At 40.7% G+C, this 20,354-nt stretch overlaps 1 protein-coding gene across 1 annotated transcript in view; it reads right to left on the bottom strand.

Annotated features, from left to right (window-relative positions):
* The window catches only part of LOC109912305 (1-phosphatidylinositol 4,5-bisphosphate phosphodiesterase gamma-1-like), a 212,832-nt gene that overhangs the window by 97,027 nt on the left and 95,451 nt on the right, over window positions 1-20,354 (bottom strand). Inside the window, exons 3-5 of the mRNA XM_048596175.1 lie at window positions 12,528-12,621; window positions 12,012-12,059; window positions 1,223-1,307 (exon numbers count right to left, since the gene is read on the bottom strand). Of these exons, the coding sequence (XP_048452132.1) occupies window positions 1,223-1,307; window positions 12,012-12,059; window positions 12,528-12,621 (227 nt within the window). The remainder of the gene's footprint in view (window positions 1-1,222; window positions 1,308-12,011; window positions 12,060-12,527; window positions 12,622-20,354) is intronic.

Raw genomic sequence — 20,354 nt, 5'->3', positions numbered from 1 at the left:
GAAGAAGGGTCTAAGCCCGAAACGTCAGCTTTCCTGCTCCTCTGATGCTGCTTGGCCTGCTGTGTTCATCCAGCTCTACACCTTGTTATCTCAGAGTCTCCAGCATCTGCAGTTCCTACTATCTCTGAAACATTTTTATATTTACACTTGATCACTGGACATTCCAAAGCACCTCACAAAAATTATCTTTCATATGTAAATACATCAACCAATTTGAACATGGCAATTTTTACCAAAGGTAAATGAATGAATGACCAATTAATCTGTTTACCTTGAGGAAGTAATGATGGCTAAGGAGATCAGATTCTATTTTCTAGACAGTTTCTACGGGATCTTTTCTGCCTGCCCCACATCCCCTCCCATGCAGGTGAACTTTGGCATGAAGTTATCTAATATTCAATGATACTCTTGTTGTGAAGCTGCCAGCACGCTGGGGAGACAACTCTTGTTAAACAGGCCAAAGCTCTTTTGTTCCAAATTCAAGACTTGTCTCTGAACAAAGGGTAGCCAAGCTACTAGTAGACATCGGCCAAAAAGGAGGTGGTGGGATAGTGATAATGTCATGAGACTCAGTTATCCACATCCACAGGCTAATATTCTGGGGAAATAGGTTTGAAGCAGATGTGATTTTTGAGTTCAGTTTAAAAGAAAACTAGAGTTAAAACCTAGTTGAATAATGCAACCATTGTCAATTGAAAATCCCATCTCATTCGCTAGTTTTTTTTAGAGGAAATTGACACATGATTCCAGACCCAAAGCAATGTGTTCAACTGTTTAGTAACTGAGCAAACATTGACTTTAATCTCAGGTAAGTCTACTTCAAGAGATATACAATTGAGCAGGAGAAAATTAGGGACAATAACAGCGAGCAGGGAATTGGCATTAATTAGGTAGTCTTTTCAATGAAATAATTCAGGCACAATGGGCGGAACAGCCTCTTTCTGTGCTGTAAATGGATGTAGTTCTAAGGTCACAGTTTGTGGTTGCTGTAGGAATGGAAATATCATAGTTTTACTGACAATGTGCTTAAGGGAAATGGAGATATCCTGATTTTCCTTGGGAGCTTCCTAATTTGTAAATATTGCACATCACACCAGTAGTGACAAAGGTCTGGAAAGGAATGCGTGATGGTGATTCAGAGAATCTTCTATTCTCAGTCATGTGATTCCTCAGAAAAATCATAAAATTGCATAAGGAACACAAGAGAAATCTTTCTACTTACCAACAACCTGTCCCGCAAGAATCTCATATTTGGGACTCTGTAGTTAACTTGAGGAAGCATGACCTTTAGATCCTTCACTGTGATACTGAAAGAAAACATTCAGTATGCATATTTAATAAGCACAGAAAATAATAGCACCACACAAATAGATAGGAGCGAGTGAAGATAAAGGGAAGGTATAAATGTGTGAAAGGCAGAAAGGTAAGATGCATGGATGTCTGAGCTCAAAGCAACACCAACGTGTACTTCAAACATTTGACAACAAGTCAAAGAGATATTAAAGGAGATGAAAATGTAGATATTTGAGAGCACTTTAAAGGAGTAAAGACGTTAGAGAATCAGAGAGATATACAGGGAAAATCCCAGAGATTTTAAGGCCTCAACCACTCAAGACCCAGCTATCGATGATAGACTAATTCAAATCAGGGATGTGGAAAAGGATAGAATTGCAGGATGACTCACAGAGTTGTAGGGCTGGTAGAAAATTACAGAGACAAAGAGGAGTGAGAGGATGGAAAGATTTCGAACTGAGGATGAAAGTTTTCAAATCAAGGTTTGCTGAACTGGGAGACATGGATGTCAAAAAGAATTAGGATGAAAGTTGAACAGGACTCTGTGCAATTTAAAATAAAGGAGGTAGATTTTTGGATGACCTCAGAATTATAGAGGGTGGGAATTAGGAAGGTAGCTTGAAATACATTGGATTAATCAAGTCTAGAGGTAACGAAGGAATGAACTGTTTCAGCAGTGGAAGAGTTGATGCAGAATAGTGATCTTCTGGTAGTGATGTGTGTCACTTTTTTGATGGTGCAAATATGTGATCAGAAGCTTACTTTGGTGTCAAACACAATACCAAGGTTGTAAACAGTCTGGTACAGTCTTAGAGAGAGAGAGATGAAGTCAATGCCTAGAGAACAGAGGTAGTGGCAGGTAGCACTGACTATGGATTTGAGGAGCATCCTAGTATTTATTCAAAAATAAAATTCATCACCTCTGGTACTGGATGTGAGGCAAGTAGTCAGGCACTTATACAGAAGTGCATGGGTCAAGAGTCAGTTGTGACTATTTTCCATTTGGTCACATGTTAAAATGGTGCTACTTTCATCGAGGGGCAGTATATGGTTGAGAAATTGAAGGGGTCAACTGAGGGGGAACACTAGTGACAGTGGTCCGGAACTGGGAACAGAGAATTGAGAAGCCATTGGAGGCTGAATCTCTGAAATAAGTCAAGGAGAGTAGGAAGGCATGGGTGAAATGCAAAGGGTATGAATGGGTGAGAACCTGACAGCATAAACGAGCTAATGGCTTGAGGGTGCAATGGGAGAAAAAGGTGAGTGGGTTCTAAATGATAGGAAAGAGCAGGAATGAATGAATGGTTTCAGGTTGTAATGGAAGAAAGGCAGAGTTTAGAAATGAATGAACACCAACCACATCAAATAGTTATCACTGCCAATCTGGTGTATGCACTCCGCCTTTCATATGCCATTGGACAGTTTGGGCGGACAAACAATTTTCTTTAGCAGCTTAAACAGATCGTGTCTACTTTCTGACTGAATGTCTTGGTGAAATAAATAAAGGCAATGTAGGTTGGCCTCCTTTTTCACAATATTTCTCTTCTATCTGCTGGACTGAGAAGACCAGGTCAGTTGTAGATCTTCCAGTTTGAAAACCACACTGGATCTGTAGCCTGGCAAAGTCAACATGAGTAAAGACTGTACCCATGATACTCAGTAACGAGATGCCTCGATAGTTGTTATCATCACTACAGTTCTTGCACCGAATCACAATCTTTGCATCAGTAAATCCTCAGATACTAAGCTCTCTCTCCAGCAATGATGGTGATTTGTGTACAAAAGCTGTAGAAATGCTGGTTTCCATATTTGATGAGTTCTGGTGCTATAGCATCATATCTAGAGGTTTGTCTATGGCAATTGAATAAATAGCTTTGCTAAACTTATCCACTTTGCATTGATATCCAGCTCTGTGATAACAGGTGGGTTTTCTATGTTGTTTAGAGTTTCTGCAGTTACAGCGTTCTTCCTCGAATACAACTCAAGGTCATGTTCCACCCATCTCTCCAAATGTTTATTGCCTTTAATGATGACCTCCCTAGCCTTTGTTTTCCATGTGCATATTTACATTGCTGATGACCCTGTAGCTTTTTCAATCCCTTCAGACATTCCCCTAGCACTCCCCATGTTGAAAAACATTTGGATATTCTGGCAAGTTAATAATCAGTAATCACTTACTTTCAGCGACTCTTTGTGCATTCAATGCTTGCTCCTAGATCTTTCTAGTAACTAATGACAGCAGACATTGGGCTTTATATTATTCTGGCTTTATCTTGTGCTTTAAACCAACCCTGCTACCTACCTGGAGTATCTCTGGCGACAGCTATCTGCAGATCGATTGTCCCTGAGGCTGCTATGTATGTAACTCCATTATTTGTGACTGTGCGTAGTAAGTTAACAGGTACAGCTCTCTAGTGTGGTGTCTAAGTTCTCTCTCTTCATATGCTCATTCCAGATTGTTGCCATCTCCCTTACTGAAGTCAGCCATGTAATAAGTTACATCATCATTGTTACAATTATTATAACACTGATCCAATGTAAGTTAAATTCTTTGCCCATTAGCAAAGGTATTGGTTTTTCATGCCCTTAGTTTTGTCTCAAAATCTACACCCAAAACAAGTGTCAATTCATGAAAAGGTGCAGGGCTGGATGAACACAGCAGGCCAAGCAGCATCATAGGAGCAGAAAGGCTGACGTTTCGGGCCTAGACCCTTCTGTTCCTACTATCTCTGATTCAATTCATGAAATTTGTATCATCCCCACTTTTGCATGGGGACAGGGCTATATAACGAACAGATGAAGGTTTGGGCAAGGTTTGTGCAGAATCAGCAGGAGAGATCAAGTAAATGCAGAGGGATCATCAGAACTGGCATGAGTTGATGGCATCAAGGTTTCATCAACCATTTGAACTTAACATCAACATGGTACAGTAGTGAGGCAAAGTTTTGGCACATTTCCAGGACACTCCTGACTGGAGGCTGTTTCTAACAATAACTGTTGTCTTTCGGTGTACCTTTACTGCAGTCGTCAGAGTTGCACAGCAAAGGACAACAGCTTTTATTCAGTGCTCAGTCTATAGGCCTTGTGTAATGCATTGGCACACAGACTCAGCATAGCTGAGCAACTGAGACGAACAGGTTTTCCATAAATCTAACAGATGATAAATGATTGACATTAAAGGGACATTGTCAGAATTTCTCGTTCACAAGGCCTGCATACAAACAATATTCTGGATCAAAAATAGTGATTGGAATTTAAATTTTCCAGATTTTACAAAATGAATACACTCAGTTCTCTTATATTTGGCAGGAGTCTAACGTGGGAGATTTCAACCTCCTGCCCTTCTGTATTAATCTCTTACAGGTCTGCATCATGCTGGCAATTCCTAAAATATCTTCTGGTCTCTCTCACTGGAAAACAAGGGTAGATTTTTAATATGAAATATGGATTCATGAGATGTGGGCGTCACTAGCTAGGCCAGCATTTATTGCTCATCCCTAATTAACCAAAGGGCAGTAAAGAATCAACTACATAGCTGTGGGCCTGGAGTAACATGTAGGCCAGACCAGGTAAGGATTCCTTACCTAAAGGACATTAGTAAACCAGATAACTAGGTGCAGAGCTGGATGAACACAGCAGGCCAAGCAGCATCAGAGGAGCAGGAAAGCTGATGTTTTGGGCCTAGACCCTTCTTCAGAAATGGGGGAGGGGAAGGGGTTTCTGAAATAAATAGGGAGAGAGGGGGAGGCAGATAGAAGATGGATAGAGGAGAAGATAGGTGGAGAGGAGACAGACAGGTCAAAGAGGCAGGGATGGCCCGAAATGTCAGCTTTCCTGCTCCTCTGATGCTGCTTGGCCTGCTATGTTCATCCAGCTCTACACCTTGTTATCTCAGATTTTCCATCATCTGCAGTTCCTACTATCTCTTAGTAAACCAGATGTTTTTCCAACAACTGAGAATGGCTTTATGGTCATCATTAGATTCTTATTACTGTGTTTTTTGTGGAGTTCAAATGCACCATCTGCCATGGTATGAGCTCATACATATAAGATATATTTGTATCTTTCTCTCATTTTGTTTTGATTCAAGTATGCAAGGTACTTGGAAGTATTTTACTCTCAAGTATAACATAGCTCCATGTAGGATTTCTAATCACTTTCTCTGCTCTTCATTCTAAAACTCTGAATGTTTCTCTGGTCCTCACAGTTGCCATGGTTTTTAGAAAATTTTAAGTTATGGAGTTCATTTTAAGTCAAATGGACGATGGCAAATCAAGAGTGGAAAAATGCCCCATTTGATTTCCATCAAAACAAATGGCTATCATTTCAACTTCACCCATTTTCTGCCATTGGACAAAGTCAAAATTGTGACAAAAACCCAAATTTTAACAGGGGGTTTTCACTATCAGGCTTCATGGTGAGATATCCCTAGACTCATCTAAAACAATTGCTTTTTCTTGCTCCCAACACATTTCAAATTTCACAGCCAGGTGACAATAAAAAAAATTTTAAAGTGTCGGAATAGAGAAAAAATATTCGACTCATTGCTAGATGTTTTTGTGCTATTCATTAAGAGTTGGATGTCCTCTCTATCCCCATTGTTACCTTCGTGTTTATTTGAGACAGTCATCTGTCTTGTTGTCTACTTTTCACACCTCCACCCCAAACTACCTGTCCCCATCTCTTTAGTATCAGTGATAACATGCTTCCCAACAATTTCCAATAATGTTGGAAAAATTTCAACATATACACAAGGCTGAGACTTCAATTCCGTACTGAGATAGTGCTTTAATCTTAGGGTGTTGTCATTTTGGATGCAATTTTAAACTAAGGTCCAGTCTATCACCTGGTAGGATATTAAAAATGCTATGGTACTACTCAAAGGAAAGCAGAGAGACCTGACTAATATTTACCCTCAAAAAAATTGAATGACTGGTTGTTTATTTCATTGCTGATTGAGAGAACTTGTATGAACATTGGCCGCTATGTTTCAACAGAATTAATGAACATAGTGTGCAAAATTTTGTATATGTGGACTTCCAAAAAGTATTTGATATGGTAACGTATAACAGACATATTCAGAAAAAAGAAATTAATGATATGAAATGTATAGTGGTAACTTGGGTACATAATTGGTTGAGCGAAGGAGGTAGTGAGTATTGGTAAATGGAGATTTTACACACTGGAGAGAGATATACAATAGGACACCATAGGAGTATTAGGACCATTATTTTTCTTGTTTTATATATCAATGACCTGACTTGGGCATAATGAACACAATGTTAAAGCTTGGGGCTTTCAAAAAGCTTGGCAATGCAGTAGATAGTAAGCAGTGAATTAATCAGCCATCCTGAAGCAGGACTCAATAGTGTGGGGTTCAGACAGGTGCTTCTGAGCCACAGATGTTACTCCAGGATATAATGGTCAAGGAGGTGGGGATGGAGCCAGTAAAGGTCAGTAAAATCCCCTTATAACCCACCTAGGCTACAAATCCCTGAAAACTACAGGCAATTTAGCATGACCAATCCACTGAGCCTGCACATCTTTGGAATGTGGGAGGAAACCAGAGCACCCGAAGGAAACCCACACAGACAGTCACCTGAGAGCGGAATTGAACCCAGGTCCCTGGTGCTTTGAGACAGCAGTGCTAACCACTGAGCCACCGTGCCATCCCATTGTCTGATATGTTGGTGGAGGTACAAACCATCACATTATTTAGGATTATTTGGATGATCTCTTGAAGCACCATAGCGTACAAAGTTATGCACCAAGTGCTGGAAAATGGAACTGGAGTATATGGGTGTTTGATGGCCAGCACAGCAGGTGGCAATGGGTCGAAGGGCCTCTTTCTGTGCTTTAAAACTCTGAGTCTATGACTCTGGGACACCCACAATCTTTCAGCTGCATATCTTTGGCACTGTTTCTTTCTCACCTGTGGTCACCACTGTGCGTCTGGTAGCAATCACAAAAACCCATTATCACAAGTCTCTACTTTCAACATTGTTCTGCTCACACATCATTGTGCTTCAGTATTGAAATAAATTCGGTATTTTTAGCGGTACAGCAGAAAGCAACAAAGATGGGGAAACTATGGTGTAAAAACAGCAGTTGCTGGAAAAGCTCAGCAGGTCTGGCAGCATCTGTGAAGAAAAATCAGAGTTAATGTTTCAGGTTAACTCTGATTTTTCTTCACAGCTGCTGCCAGATCTGCTGAGCTTTTCCAGCAACTTCTGTTTTTGTTCCTGATTTACAGCATCCGCAGTTCTCTCGTTTTTTTTTATCCATTACAGCGTATGATTGTTCCTGCCTATTTTCCTCTCCTAGCATATTGCTGAGTCAGTCGGTATACATCTCTCCAGTTCGCAAAATATTTACCTTGAGACACAATGACTCTTTTTAATATTGGTTGCCAAGATAGGAATCTGTACCAATGGAGCTTGCCATTAAAAATGAGCTTCTCTCAAAAATCTCTGCCTTCAAGAGTGTTTGACTCCCAGAGGGCCCATATATATTTTAAGATTTGGTCTGGGGTTTGAAGATATTTCAAGAACGTGCAGGATTCCTCTAGACACAGTGCTGTAGCAAGGACTTGGATTCAGTGCTATAGCAATTGAACGACTTCCTGAGAAGATGGAGCCGCATTATCTCCATATGTTACAGGTGAAAACAAATAATGTGCACTGCTGACATCTGCACTGCAATAAGGCAGTGTGAAGACTCACCAACAGGATGTTACCCAGATTGGAAGGTTTGAGTTATAAGGAGAGGTTGGATAGGCTGGGACCTTTCTCACTGGAGCGTAGGAGACTGAGGGGTGACCTTATATAGGTATATAAAATCATGAAAGGCATAGATAAGGTCGATAGCCAACAGCCTTTCTCCGTGGTAGGGGAGTCTAAAACTAGAGGGCATAGGTTTAAGATGAGAGGGGAGAGATACAAAACAGTCCAGAGAGGCAATTTCTTCGCACAGAGAGTGGTGAGTGTCTGGAACGGGCTGCCAGAGATAGTGTTGGAAGTGAATACAATTTTGTCATTTAAGAAACATTTAGACAGGCACATGGATGCGATCGTATGGAGGGATACGGACCAAACACAGGCTAATGGGATTAGTTTAAATTGTGAAAACTGGGCTGAAGGGCCTGTTTTGGTGCTGTAGGCCTCTAGGACTCTATAACACTGAAACTGCAGTGACTTGGTGTGCTCCATTACCAAATGATGTACAAATATCATTGACTCTGATGGAACACATGAGAATGGCACTATGTCATATCAAAGTAAAATAATGCAATGGTTTGTTTAATGCATTGTGAATCCTGGAATGAGGAGATTCCTGTTCTTCACTTTACAGAAAAAGAAAGCACACAATGCAGGGAAGATAGGGATAAAGGGTAAAATAGCTGCCACTTCTTCCTTGACACCTGTGGACTTCCTTGGAGTAGCAGGCTCTGGTAATTGCCCAACTCTTTGCAGGACTTGCAGGAACCAGAACAAGCCCAGAGAAAGCAGATTGCCTTAATCATTCAATTGTAAAGTAGCAAATATCACATCTGTACTGTCTTATGCAGACCTACCTTCATGGCATGTTCTATAAGTCATGAAAAGTGGCCATGAAGAGGTGGGCTATCATTGTGTCATATTCTCTCCAATCTGCAAGGCCAATGTTGCAGGAATAGTGGCAGGAGGCAGAAGAAACAGTGAAAGCCTCAGAAGTCGATGCCACTCTGAAGATGCATCATCAACATTGTCCGTGAATTCTCCAGCATCCTGATACCTTGCTGGGCCCTCAATAATTTGTTGAATAATGTTTGGCATTTGGTGTGGAACGTGTCACGTGTCAGTAGATAATGGAAGCAGTGAAAGTCCCCTTTGAGAGACAAAGCCATCCTTTATGAAGTTCCGAGATAACAAGATGTGTGGTTGGATGAACACAGCAGGCCAAGCAGCATCAGAGGAGCTGGAAAGCTGACGTTTCGGGTCTGGACCCTTCTTCAGAAAATCGGTTCCGTCACTTTTGGTAATGTGAGAAACATGGCAGTCAATCTTTACTCGGCAAACTCGCACAAACAGCAATATGATAATGGCCAGGTAATCTGTTTTGTTTGTGATGTTGATTGAGGGATGATTATTGGCCAAAATACTAGACATAACACTCCTGCTGTTCTCTGAAACAGTGCCCTGGGATCTGTTACAGCCACAACAACAGGTAGATGAAGCCGCAGTTTAACACCTCATCAGAAAGATGACACCTCTGACAGTGTAAGTGCTCCCTCAGTACTGCAGTGTCAGTCTTTATTTTTACACACAAAGCCTACGATGGGGCTTGATCCTAAAACTTGATCCTGGAACTTTGTGGTAAGGCAGAGAAGGACATTAAGATGGGGAAAGAAGGGAGGGAGAGAGGAAAGGGAGACAGTAAGTGATGAAAAGACAAAAGGCATCAAGCAGAGAAGTCACAAAGTAGGGAAGGTAGGAGGGTTGCTGCTGGAGCAACTGATGATCAGGACACTGTGGAGATCTTTCCCCTTCTTTGTTAAATAGTGCTGTGATTCTTTTATGAGTCATCTCAGAGGGCAGACTGAATTGCAGTTTGTTAGGATTGTTTATGCTTGTGTAGCAAAGTGTAAAATCTGAAACATGATGGTTGGAGTGTGACATATGGGGTGCATTGTACGCGGTGTGACAGCCTGAATGTGGTGTGCACAGCAGGATTCCAGAAGCATATGTGTGATGGACAGTCATAGGATAGACGTACTTTATTTGCTTCTATGAAGAATTGATTGTGGATCCTCTCAAAACTCCCATTACAGAACAAATGATTAAATTAGGAGGGGAGAAATCTTTCTTGATAGTTCATGATGCTAAACTAGCAAAGGAGAACTGAATTTTATTGAACTTATATTTCAGAATGTTTTCTAGCTTTTCAACCTTGATAATGTAGTGCTTCTCTTCAGAATGAGCTAGGGATTGTTGATTAGTTGTTGAGTATCTTTATCTTATTGGTAGAGATAGCGGTGTGGGGTGTTACTATAATCAAGTTATTGTCCAGAGGAGAGGTAATTGTTAAAGAATACCAACAGTAATGTGAAGTTGGTTTAGTGAAGAAACCATTGTGAGAAAGCAAGGCTCGTAGCTCAAGGACACTAACCAATTTGGAAGAAAGAGACAAAAAACAGAAATTGCTGGAAAAGCTCAGCAGGTCTGGCAGCATCTGTGGAGAGAAATCAGAGTTAATATTTTGGGTCCAGTGACCCTTCCCCAGAACCCTGAGAGAGAAGTTGAGAAAGTCAAGAGATTGTGATCAGATGCTCATCCCAATTCGCCTTATTCAATTAGAACAAATAACTCGAGGGTAAACGGCTTGTTTCAAAATGATCATTAGAACACAGAGCAACCTTTACTTCCTGTGGATGATAGTGGGTTCACTGATAAAAGCCAACATCATTCGAACCCAATGGTCTGCTTTCAGGGTCACAAGTGTTTCTCTGAATGAAGATTTATGAGTGAGGATACAACTCTTTGAAGGAGAGATCTGACAGACCTGCTGAGCTTTTCCAGCAATTTCTGTTTTTTGTCTCTTTCTTCCAACTTGGTTAGCGTCCTTGAGCTACGAGCCTTGCTTTTTCACAATAGTTTCTTCACTAAACCAACTTCAGATTACTGTTGGTATTCCTTAACAATGACCTCTCCTCTTCGAAGGAGAGGTCTGATATATTTCTGACTCTGGTCACTAGGAACAGCCATTGCTGCTGCAAAGGACTCCATTGAAGCCCTTTCAAGGATTGATCTTGGTAAGTAGATATCCGATTTTGTGGTATCCTCCTAGATTGCAGAGCAGTGGGAATGACCTGCAGTCTGACCTTGTGAGATCAGCTGAGTTTGCAACATCTTAAACTTCCTGGTAAACCTGAAACTGAATGCTCTGATTTTTCTGTCTCCACTACTGGTGGATGTCTCCAGCCTGCATTGATTTTGACAGCTGCTAAGACATGACAGGAAACATCTATTTCTTTTGAAACATTCAGGGCATTAGTGGTGTGTGTGTGTGTGTGTGATCATTGACCACACAGTTTGGTAGGTCCAAGTTCAAGGCCATGGTGAATTAACTAACCTCAGACAGGATAGCCCTAGCTGTCTTACAATTGGCCTCGGTATGACCGAGGGAGAGCAAGCCAGAGTGCCCTATCCTGAGCACTATCTGCTGACATACACTGAATATTGGATTTCTGTATGAAGCCATATCCACATACTCCTATACACATGGAGCATGTATCATAGAAGCTGGGGCATAGTAATAACTAGAATCCAATGTCAACATTTCTCCAGTTATTTCAGGTCCAGGGAGGTGCAGCAAATTGATCTTTTTAAAATAAAAATGATTCTTTGCTGATCAACTTGATTGGAAAGAAGGATTGAACTCAGATGCAATGTCCATAATCTCTCAAACCCCTTCCCCAAAATCCACTGCATTCACAATTCAAACATTTATGAGATTGGAGGAGGTCATTTGCCCCATTGTATCCATATCAGCTCCAGAAGAGCTATCCAGCTTGAACCCACTTTGCAGTCTTTACAATCCGTTACAAAAAAAACTGAAAACAATACAAAGGTGTTGGAATAAAGAAAAACAGAAAAATAAGCAAAGAAACCTAAACATTTATGGCATTCAGTGGGAAACGGTGAAACCCTTCCAAATGTCAAAACCCCTTTGCAGCTCACCTGTTTTCTTTGTTCCTATCCATCAAATTAAATTGCTTCCTGAGCCACCTGAAAGGAGAAGACAGAGCCAATGTTAGTCAGTATCAGACGAATACAGTTGTCTTGTGGTTGTACTTGATTTGCACACCACTTCCAGTATATTGTGCAAAAGTCTACTTCTACAAAATATATCTTGTGGCTCTAACTTCTTCTGGTGGCTAAAATGTTCAGATGAAGTTCCTAAGTATAATGAAGTACTTAAACTTCCAACATTCACTGCTTGTCAGTTAAAACTGTCCCTCACAAATTGTTGACAATTTCAAAAACCTGGCACATTACAGCGTGGCTCCCAACAGAACCTAACCTCCATTATTAGAAGTACAAGGATTATTTCTTCTGAGGAAGGGTCACCGGACCCGAAACGTTAACTCTATTTTCTCCTTCACAGATGCTGCCAGACCTGCTGAGCTTTCTCAGTAATTTGATTTTTGTTCCTGATTTACAGCATCCGCAGTTCTTTTGGTTTTTATATCTTACCTTTCTACCTGAAGGGGTGTAGAAGACTTCTGGGTGTCCTGAACCAGCCAGTTCAATCCTGTTATCCATAAATTAATATCGTCTTCATTGAATGCTGTAGACAAAGAAAATCACCATCATTATAAAGTACTTTGAAAAGATTTATTTCATTTAAATTTATTTTTGTGACTTGTGCATTAGAAGTGAAAATTTAGGGCAGACAATTGCACTTCAAGCATCATTTGCCGCAGCCAGCATTCCAAGTCATAAAATAAAGGATACCCAGAGGATCGTCCTCTACTGCACTGTAATTACATATCCCAACCTCTGACTAAGAACAGTTCTTCTCACCAGTAGGATATCTCTCAATTTCCTTCAGTAGCTATCTTGTATTGGAAATTGACAATTTAGTGTATTACATAAAGGTCAAGCCACTTCAGTGAGCAACAGCGAAAGGTTGTTTTTGAGACAGAACTCACATACAGGACAGACTGGGTAAGGACAGTAAGTTTACTTTCTTAAAGGGCATGTATGAACCAGCTGGCTTTTTGTAAAAGCTGATAGCTTAATAGACATTGTAACTGATACCAGAGTTTATTTCTATATTTTTGTTTTTTTTTAACTTACTGTGTGCAAAGGCAATGTAAAGAATCAACCAGCTGGCTCTGACCTGATCCACATAATGATCTCTCAACAGACATGTGTATTTTCTTATTTCTCCAAATTCAAAAGGATTGTAAAAAGTGGTTAACCCAATTGCACTACAAAATGATTAGAAAATGTAATATAAACTGATGCAATACAGGAATTTACAATTATGCATTGCTTTTAAGCTATTAAATGTCCCGCAGCACTTCAGAGGAATCTAATCACATTAAAACTGACAAGTGGCTGAGGAAAGACATACAAGGAAAGGTAACCTAAGACTGACAAGTAAGACTGATATAAGGAGTTTTGTTGGGGGGCGGTGGAGGGGAATAGATAGAGAGGTGAAAACCTGGAAAGGTCTAGGGAGGAAATGGGGGGGTGGCAAGGTAGTTCAGTAGTTAGCACTGCTGCCTCAGAGCACCAGGGACCTAGGTTTGATTTTGGTCTTGGGCGACTGTCTGTGTGGAGTTTGCACATTCTCCCCGTGTCTGCATGGGTTTCCTCCGGGTGCTCCAGTTTCCTCCCACAATCTAAACATGTGCAGGTTAGGTGGATTGGCCATGGGAAATGCAGCTTTACAGGGATAGGTTAGGGGGGTGAGTCTGTGTGGGATGTTTTTCAGACAGTCAGTGTGGACTTGTTGGGCTGTATGGCCTGTTTCAAAACTGTAGTGATTCTATATAAAAAAATAGAAATTTCAGAACTTGAAGAGTCTAGACACCTGAAGGCATGCAACCAGTTGTAGACAAAGGAGGCGAAGAGAGCACAAAAGAATAGTGTGGGAGGAAAGCAGGAATCCCAGACAAGTTTTAGGTGTACAAGAGGTTTCTGAGGTATGGATGGGTGAGACCTTGGATGGAGTCAATGATGGCAATGAGAATTTTTAACAATGAAGCATTGGTGGACCAGGGACCAAAAAAGTTATGCAAATCAGGAGGCAGTGACTGAACAAAATTGGTGCAAGCTGTTACAATATAAAGCAAGTTTTTAGGTTCTGCATTCAGCACAAATTGGTTAGTATGCTGAGGGAGACCCCTTTTTGTTGTGTGGTTTTCTGTTCACATCCGTGTGTCTTGGTTCAAGGTAGACTGATTGACGAGAAGGCAAAGTCAAAAACTGAATTCAGGCTTGGGTTTCTTTGTAACACTGTTTACTATATATTAAGTCTAAATACTACAATGCATGGTATTCAGAGAAAAAAAAAAGGCTCTAATCTTACAGTAATATTTTTGAAAGACTATTCCATGAACCCTGCACCCAAATCTAGTTGGTCCACATGCTTCTCTGCGCATGTTTTGAATATTCACATGGCTAGACATGAGCATTCTACTTCGTTTTCTACGTTTCTTGTTTCTGTCTTAACTTTGCTCACACTGTGCTATTTATGCCCAGTGAGAAGCAACTCCATGACATCAGTCCTAAAGCCCGAGCAAAACAAATCTTTCTCCAGAACAGGGTACAGCTGTCCTACGAACATTCAGTGTTTTATATGGCTAAAATATGTCTCAAAAGTAGAAAAGTATCACAGACTGATACACCCTTCACATCTATTCACTAATAATAAATTCATACAGTGCAAATAGTGAAATTCTATTAAGAACTGTATTGTATATATGGCCTTTCAAAAGATGTTTGGCAAATTACCATAAAATAGACTTAGCAGCAAAAATAAAGGTTTGGGATTAAAGATACGGCAGCAGCACAGATATAAAGCTGATTATAGGGCAAAAAAGCAGAGGATAGAGGTAAACAGTTACTTTTCAGTGGAATTCAGTGGTGTTATCCCAGGAGTTAGCATTAAGATCACTGCTCTTTTTCAGCAATGTAAGGGATCCGGACATGTATACAAAGAGCATTATTTTAAAGTTACAGATTACTCTAAACTCAGAAATGAAGAAATACAATACAAAGAAATATGAAGTTATATGTTTTGGTATGGACAATGAAGAGTGACAATATGAATTAAATAACATAATTTTAAAGGGCCAGCAGGACTAAGCCAGCTTTGAAGCTTGGACATAAGTCTTTGACGAGGCTGAATTAGTTGAGAAGGCGATTAAAAAAAAACTATATGTGATTTTTGGTTTTATTAATAGAGGGACAGAGTTTAAAAAAAAACATGTACCAGCTGTTTAGAAAATACTGGGTAGGCATCCACTGTTCAACCCACACACTATAAGTTGTGAAGAATGTTAGAAAGGATGCTGAAGAGATTTACTAGAAATGTATCAGTGTTAAGGCTTCAGTAATTTGAGACAGTGGAGATGCTGGATTGCCGTCTTTAATGAAGAAACGACTAAAAGCAGATTTGATTGAGCTATTCAGTAACACAATTTTGATCGAGTAAAGAAAGAGAATCTGTTACCAGATCAGAAAGGTAAATAACCAGAAGCTGCAGGTACAAAATGATTCAGAAAGGATCAGAGATGACCTAATACTTTGCCATGGTGATCTGGAATGTGATTCAGAGAGTGCCAGAAGCATATTCAGCTTAATACTCAAAGATAACTGGATGAATATTTGAACAAAGAAACATTTAGGTGGCTACAAGGAAGGGGTGTAGAACTAATTGGATGGCTCTGCCAAAGAGTTGGCACAGGAATGATCAACCAATTATGATCCTTATACACCATCATTTTGTGATTCATAGATTTGAGCCTGATCAACTCTCAGAACTGTTCTGCATTCAACATGAAAAGTAGTCACTGTTTTAACATAAGCAATGCCGGCAGTAATATTTCCACAGAGCACTAACGACAGAAATGACCAGTCAGCTTTTTTTTTGGTTAGGCTTTTGTTGCTGCATCAAAATCCTGGAACTCACTCCCTACCAGCATTGTGGGTAAATAGCCTGCAGCATTTCAGGGAGGGATGGGCACTAAATGCTGCTCCAGTCAGAAACACCCATACCCTATTAATGACCAAAATAACAGTTGATATATTGGAATATCGAAAGGTAAAGAGAAAAGGTCCTGCAGTCCACTTGGCTGGTTTATAAAACGTAATGCTTTCGAAACATTGAAACTTGTTCCATTCTTTGTTACATTTTTCTACATTAACTTACACTGCTTCTCTGAGGGGAGGGGTGCAGGGATGGCCATTAATAGTTAAATATAAACTTTTTGTGATTTCCCCTCTGTTCTGTGTGTGTCTGTGTCTCTGGTGACTCCAGAATTTATGGAAATCTTAAACTTATTATAATTTATTTTACCTATCCCCTTCAAGATCAGATCATAAATTTGTCTCATGTGATCTCTTTTCTCAAGAAGTAAACAATCATGGATTCCTTGAGCTCTTCTCATAGCTACTAAATCTGTGGCTGGATATCTGTTTTATAATCTGTCTTGTGTTGTCTCCAATACTTGGACACTTTGCTAAGGCATAGAGATCAGACCTGAAGAGTCCCTCTATTTCTGGTAATTTGAAGCCATTAAAAAGTAGGATGAAGAACAACTTAACTTAAGAAACGTAAACAGCACAAACAAAAAGTGGGGATTTAGTGCAAATATCTCAATCAGATCATTTAAATAAGGAAATCTGAATTCAAAGTAGACCGTGGTTAGATATTCTCGTTCTAGCCACTGCCATGGGTGAAGGGGCAATAATGGCAGTGTCTTCCTTATTAATGCACAGGATTTGTATGATCCCACTTTCTCCTCAATCTGGAATTTCACATTCAGACACCAAAAATAAATCCTGGCTATCTCCTTTGTTTGCACCACACTAGGGTACCCTGATATACTTGTTCCAGCACCTTTCCTCTTAATAGGGGAGGAATAACAACTTTCATTCCCCACATTAAACACCCATCTGATAATGACGACTCCCACTTCTTGGACAGATAAGATTGTAATTCTAGGTGGTTTCCATGACTAATCCTCCCTCCCAGGACTAAGTCCACCACTCGGCTGAAAGCCAGATTGTTCCAGGTACGTTCCACACCTGATTCACTGACACTGGCACCTTGTAATCCTGGGAAAAGTACATAATTTTCAGGTTCCAGTTGAGAATATCTTTATTCCACAGTAGTGGCAGCCTTGACAGGACATCTGCATTGCCGGGCTTCTCTGCCTGTCAATATTTGATCTCATGTGAGTAGGGTGATGGAGCCCATTCACTGGTGGTTACTGGTTCAAAAGCTCCCAGATTCACCAGCTGTTCCAGTTCTGCCTCCACTTTAGGCCAGTTGGAGAGCAGTACCGGACGTGCCTTCAGACTGCCAGGGTGAGCCTCTGGTTTCAGCTGAAATTTCATTTCGAGGCCTTTCATTTCCCCCAGCATTCCTTTGAAGGCATCTTTGTACTTGTCCAGGATCTCTTGCACACTCATGATTGAGTCTGCCAGCCTATTATCCACACCCCAGTTCAACTTTAATTTTTGTAACCGGTAGCATCCGAATAATCCTGGATATTCGCCTTTTACTTTGTAAAGTGGCAATTCTGCATATTGGTCCCTGAATTGCACTTTCACCAGTACATAGACATTTAGGGGCACCACTTGTTCCATGTCTGTCCATAGTATATGATCTTCCAAGCTTCAATGATAATGCCCTCAACTTCTCCCTATGGATCGATTCCGGAATCAGAGACACTGCTGCCCCTGTATCCACTTTATCTTTACCATCTTTCCCTCTAACTTGGGAAGAACCCAGAAACAAACGGCTTCACCCCATACCAACAGGATGTTTAACCAGAACTCTGCTTACTCTGAGCCGTCTCCTTCTCCCACAGACCCGGCTGACTCCCTGTCTCCTCTCTAGGTGGTGGCATATACCTTACGCCATGTCCTCAGGGCTGTTTCTTTCTGAATCCCTTTCTCTTGTTTCGCTTGTACCCGGAAATTTTGGGCAATATAACCCATTCGCTTACACCTGCGGCACTGGGCTTCTCAAGTCCAACATACTGACTCCTTGTGGCCACTCTTGGCTTATTGGTGGCACACTACAGTTGGTACTGCACTCCAGTGAGTTTCCACGACTTGATGCACTTGGGCGTTGTCCGCCAACTGTGTTGCTTCGCTAACGGTGAACTCCATCAAGGTAGCAATTTCGAAGGCAGCCTTCAAATCCATGTCTCCCCTTATTCATAGCTTCCATTGGATGGCTTTGTGTCAGAGGCCACAAACCAAACAGTCCTGCAAGGCAGAACCCTCCGAATTCATAATGTTCTGCAAACCTCTTTAAGGTGGCTATAAATTGAACAATGGTCTCTCCTTCATGCTGCATCCACTTGTGAAAATGGAAATGTTCCATGATCATCGGTGACTTGAGTGCGAAATAATTTCCGAACACTTGGCACAGTTCTTGGAATGTCTTCTCTGCAGGTTTCTCTGGTCGTACCAGACTCCTTAGAATTACAAAGGTCTTGCTCCTGAAGTAACTTTAAAAAAACTTGCACAATAATGTCCTCATTTTGTCCACCTTTAAGAAAAAATTAAAGCGCCTTGTGTCTAAAGTCTAAATTTTCCCACTCTTCATCAAATGGTCCCATTAACCCAAACTGGCATGCCATTTTGTCTTCCCGTCACTTGAGTCCAGTAACCATTCGCAGATTGAGTCCTCTTGGTGAATGCTCCCGTGTCGGCTGTTCCCCCACCAGATGTATTAGCCTACCATTCCTTCCTGGCGTTGCCTGCAGAATGAGTCCCTTTGTGACCACTTCCTTCAATGTTACCTCCTTAATCCCACACCGTTTCCAAAGTTCGGGCAACATCTCCAGGCTCATCGCCAACTGTAATGCTGGTGCTTCCGTTATCTCCCAGGTCGTCAAATGGCAAATTTGAACAGGAACACTTTATTGACGCTGCTCATACTTCCACAACAGGTTCTAGACTTGACCCAAGTTCCACCCCTCCAGGTCAACTGACCAGCTCTTTTAAAGGGGCGTATCCTCACCTTCATAGATAACACATCCCAATCAGACTACTTCTGCAGGCCAGTCTATTGAAGTGCTTATCTGAGTCCTCTGAAACAGAACTTGTGTGTGATCTCACTGTCCTATAATGTGGCATTTGTCTTACACATTTCCCATGTTCTGGTTGCAGGCCAGTTATGCCCACTGCCTTCCAACTTGCAGGTTCTGTCTCTAAGCTATCTGTTAAAATATACAGAATGACAATATCTGAGCTGAAGGCTTTGAGTGTGTGAGTGATTAACAGTGTTTATTCATTACCACTATCTTCTTGCTTTTCCACCTCTTTCTTGAAAATACCAGCTGACCGGGTTTAATTTCAGAACATCCTAAGGAGAAAGAATGTCTGTGATGGAGAAAATGGGAGATAGAGAGTGAGTGTGAATGTCGGAATGTGTAAATAAGTAAGTGTGAGTGAGAGAAAACATTGAGATTGCGAGTGAGCTAGACATGCACACAACATACAGGCATACCAAATGTATCCATATATCCGACTAAATTTTTTTTATTGCTCCAATTGAAATGGGAAGTGTTGCTCACCAATTCTCGTGTCATCTGTGCAGAAAGAGATAGAAATCTGTGTATCTTCATCAGAACTAATGCAGATTGTGGACCTGACACATCCACTCTGTTTCTCTGTCCATAGACACTGCCTGACCTGCTGAGTATTTCCAGCTTTTTCTGCTTCTATTTCAGATTTCCACCATCTGCAGTATTTTAGTTTCCTACTTACTCAATGTTGGCCATTGATAAGATTTGGTAGCTTCAATGTGAAATGTGAAACTATCTATCTCTCAATGTAAAATGTAATTTTTCTGTTATCAATGCCAAAGTCTTTTGGGCTTTGCTTTAAAGAAATGAAGCTGGCTGCATTATATGAATGACCAAGTTGTGTATAATTGTCTGACAAAGCAGTGACTGTAAAAAATATCATACTGAAATCTAAACTTTTGCTGGACTTTATAGGCAAAGTTACAGTGTACCAAAGGCAAGAAGTTTTATTCCAAACCTATATAAAATATTTCAACACCATTTTGAGCTCTGCTTGGATTTTATTGTCTATATATTGCATTGGGCCACGGTCAAAGAAGCAGTACAGGTTGCAATGATATGATTACCCTTTTATTTAAAAAAAAACAAAGTACAAAAGCCAAGTTTTGCTAAACTAATATAAAACAATTTTACACCACTGGTGCTATGATTCCCAGTCATGAGTACCTGAAAGATACAACAGCAAGAGTTAAAGCAAGAGGTTGGTGGGTTGGGGCGGGGGAAGGGTAGTCAAGGGCTT

The sequence above is a fragment of the Rhincodon typus genome, chromosome 4, assembly GCF_021869965.1.
Source record: "Rhincodon typus isolate 14 chromosome 4, sRhiTyp1.1, whole genome shotgun sequence".
NCBI lineage: Eukaryota > Metazoa > Chordata > Chondrichthyes > Orectolobiformes > Rhincodontidae > Rhincodon > Rhincodon typus.
Note: the sequence above shows the minus strand (reverse complement) of the source record. Positions and strands in the feature narration are given on the sequence as shown.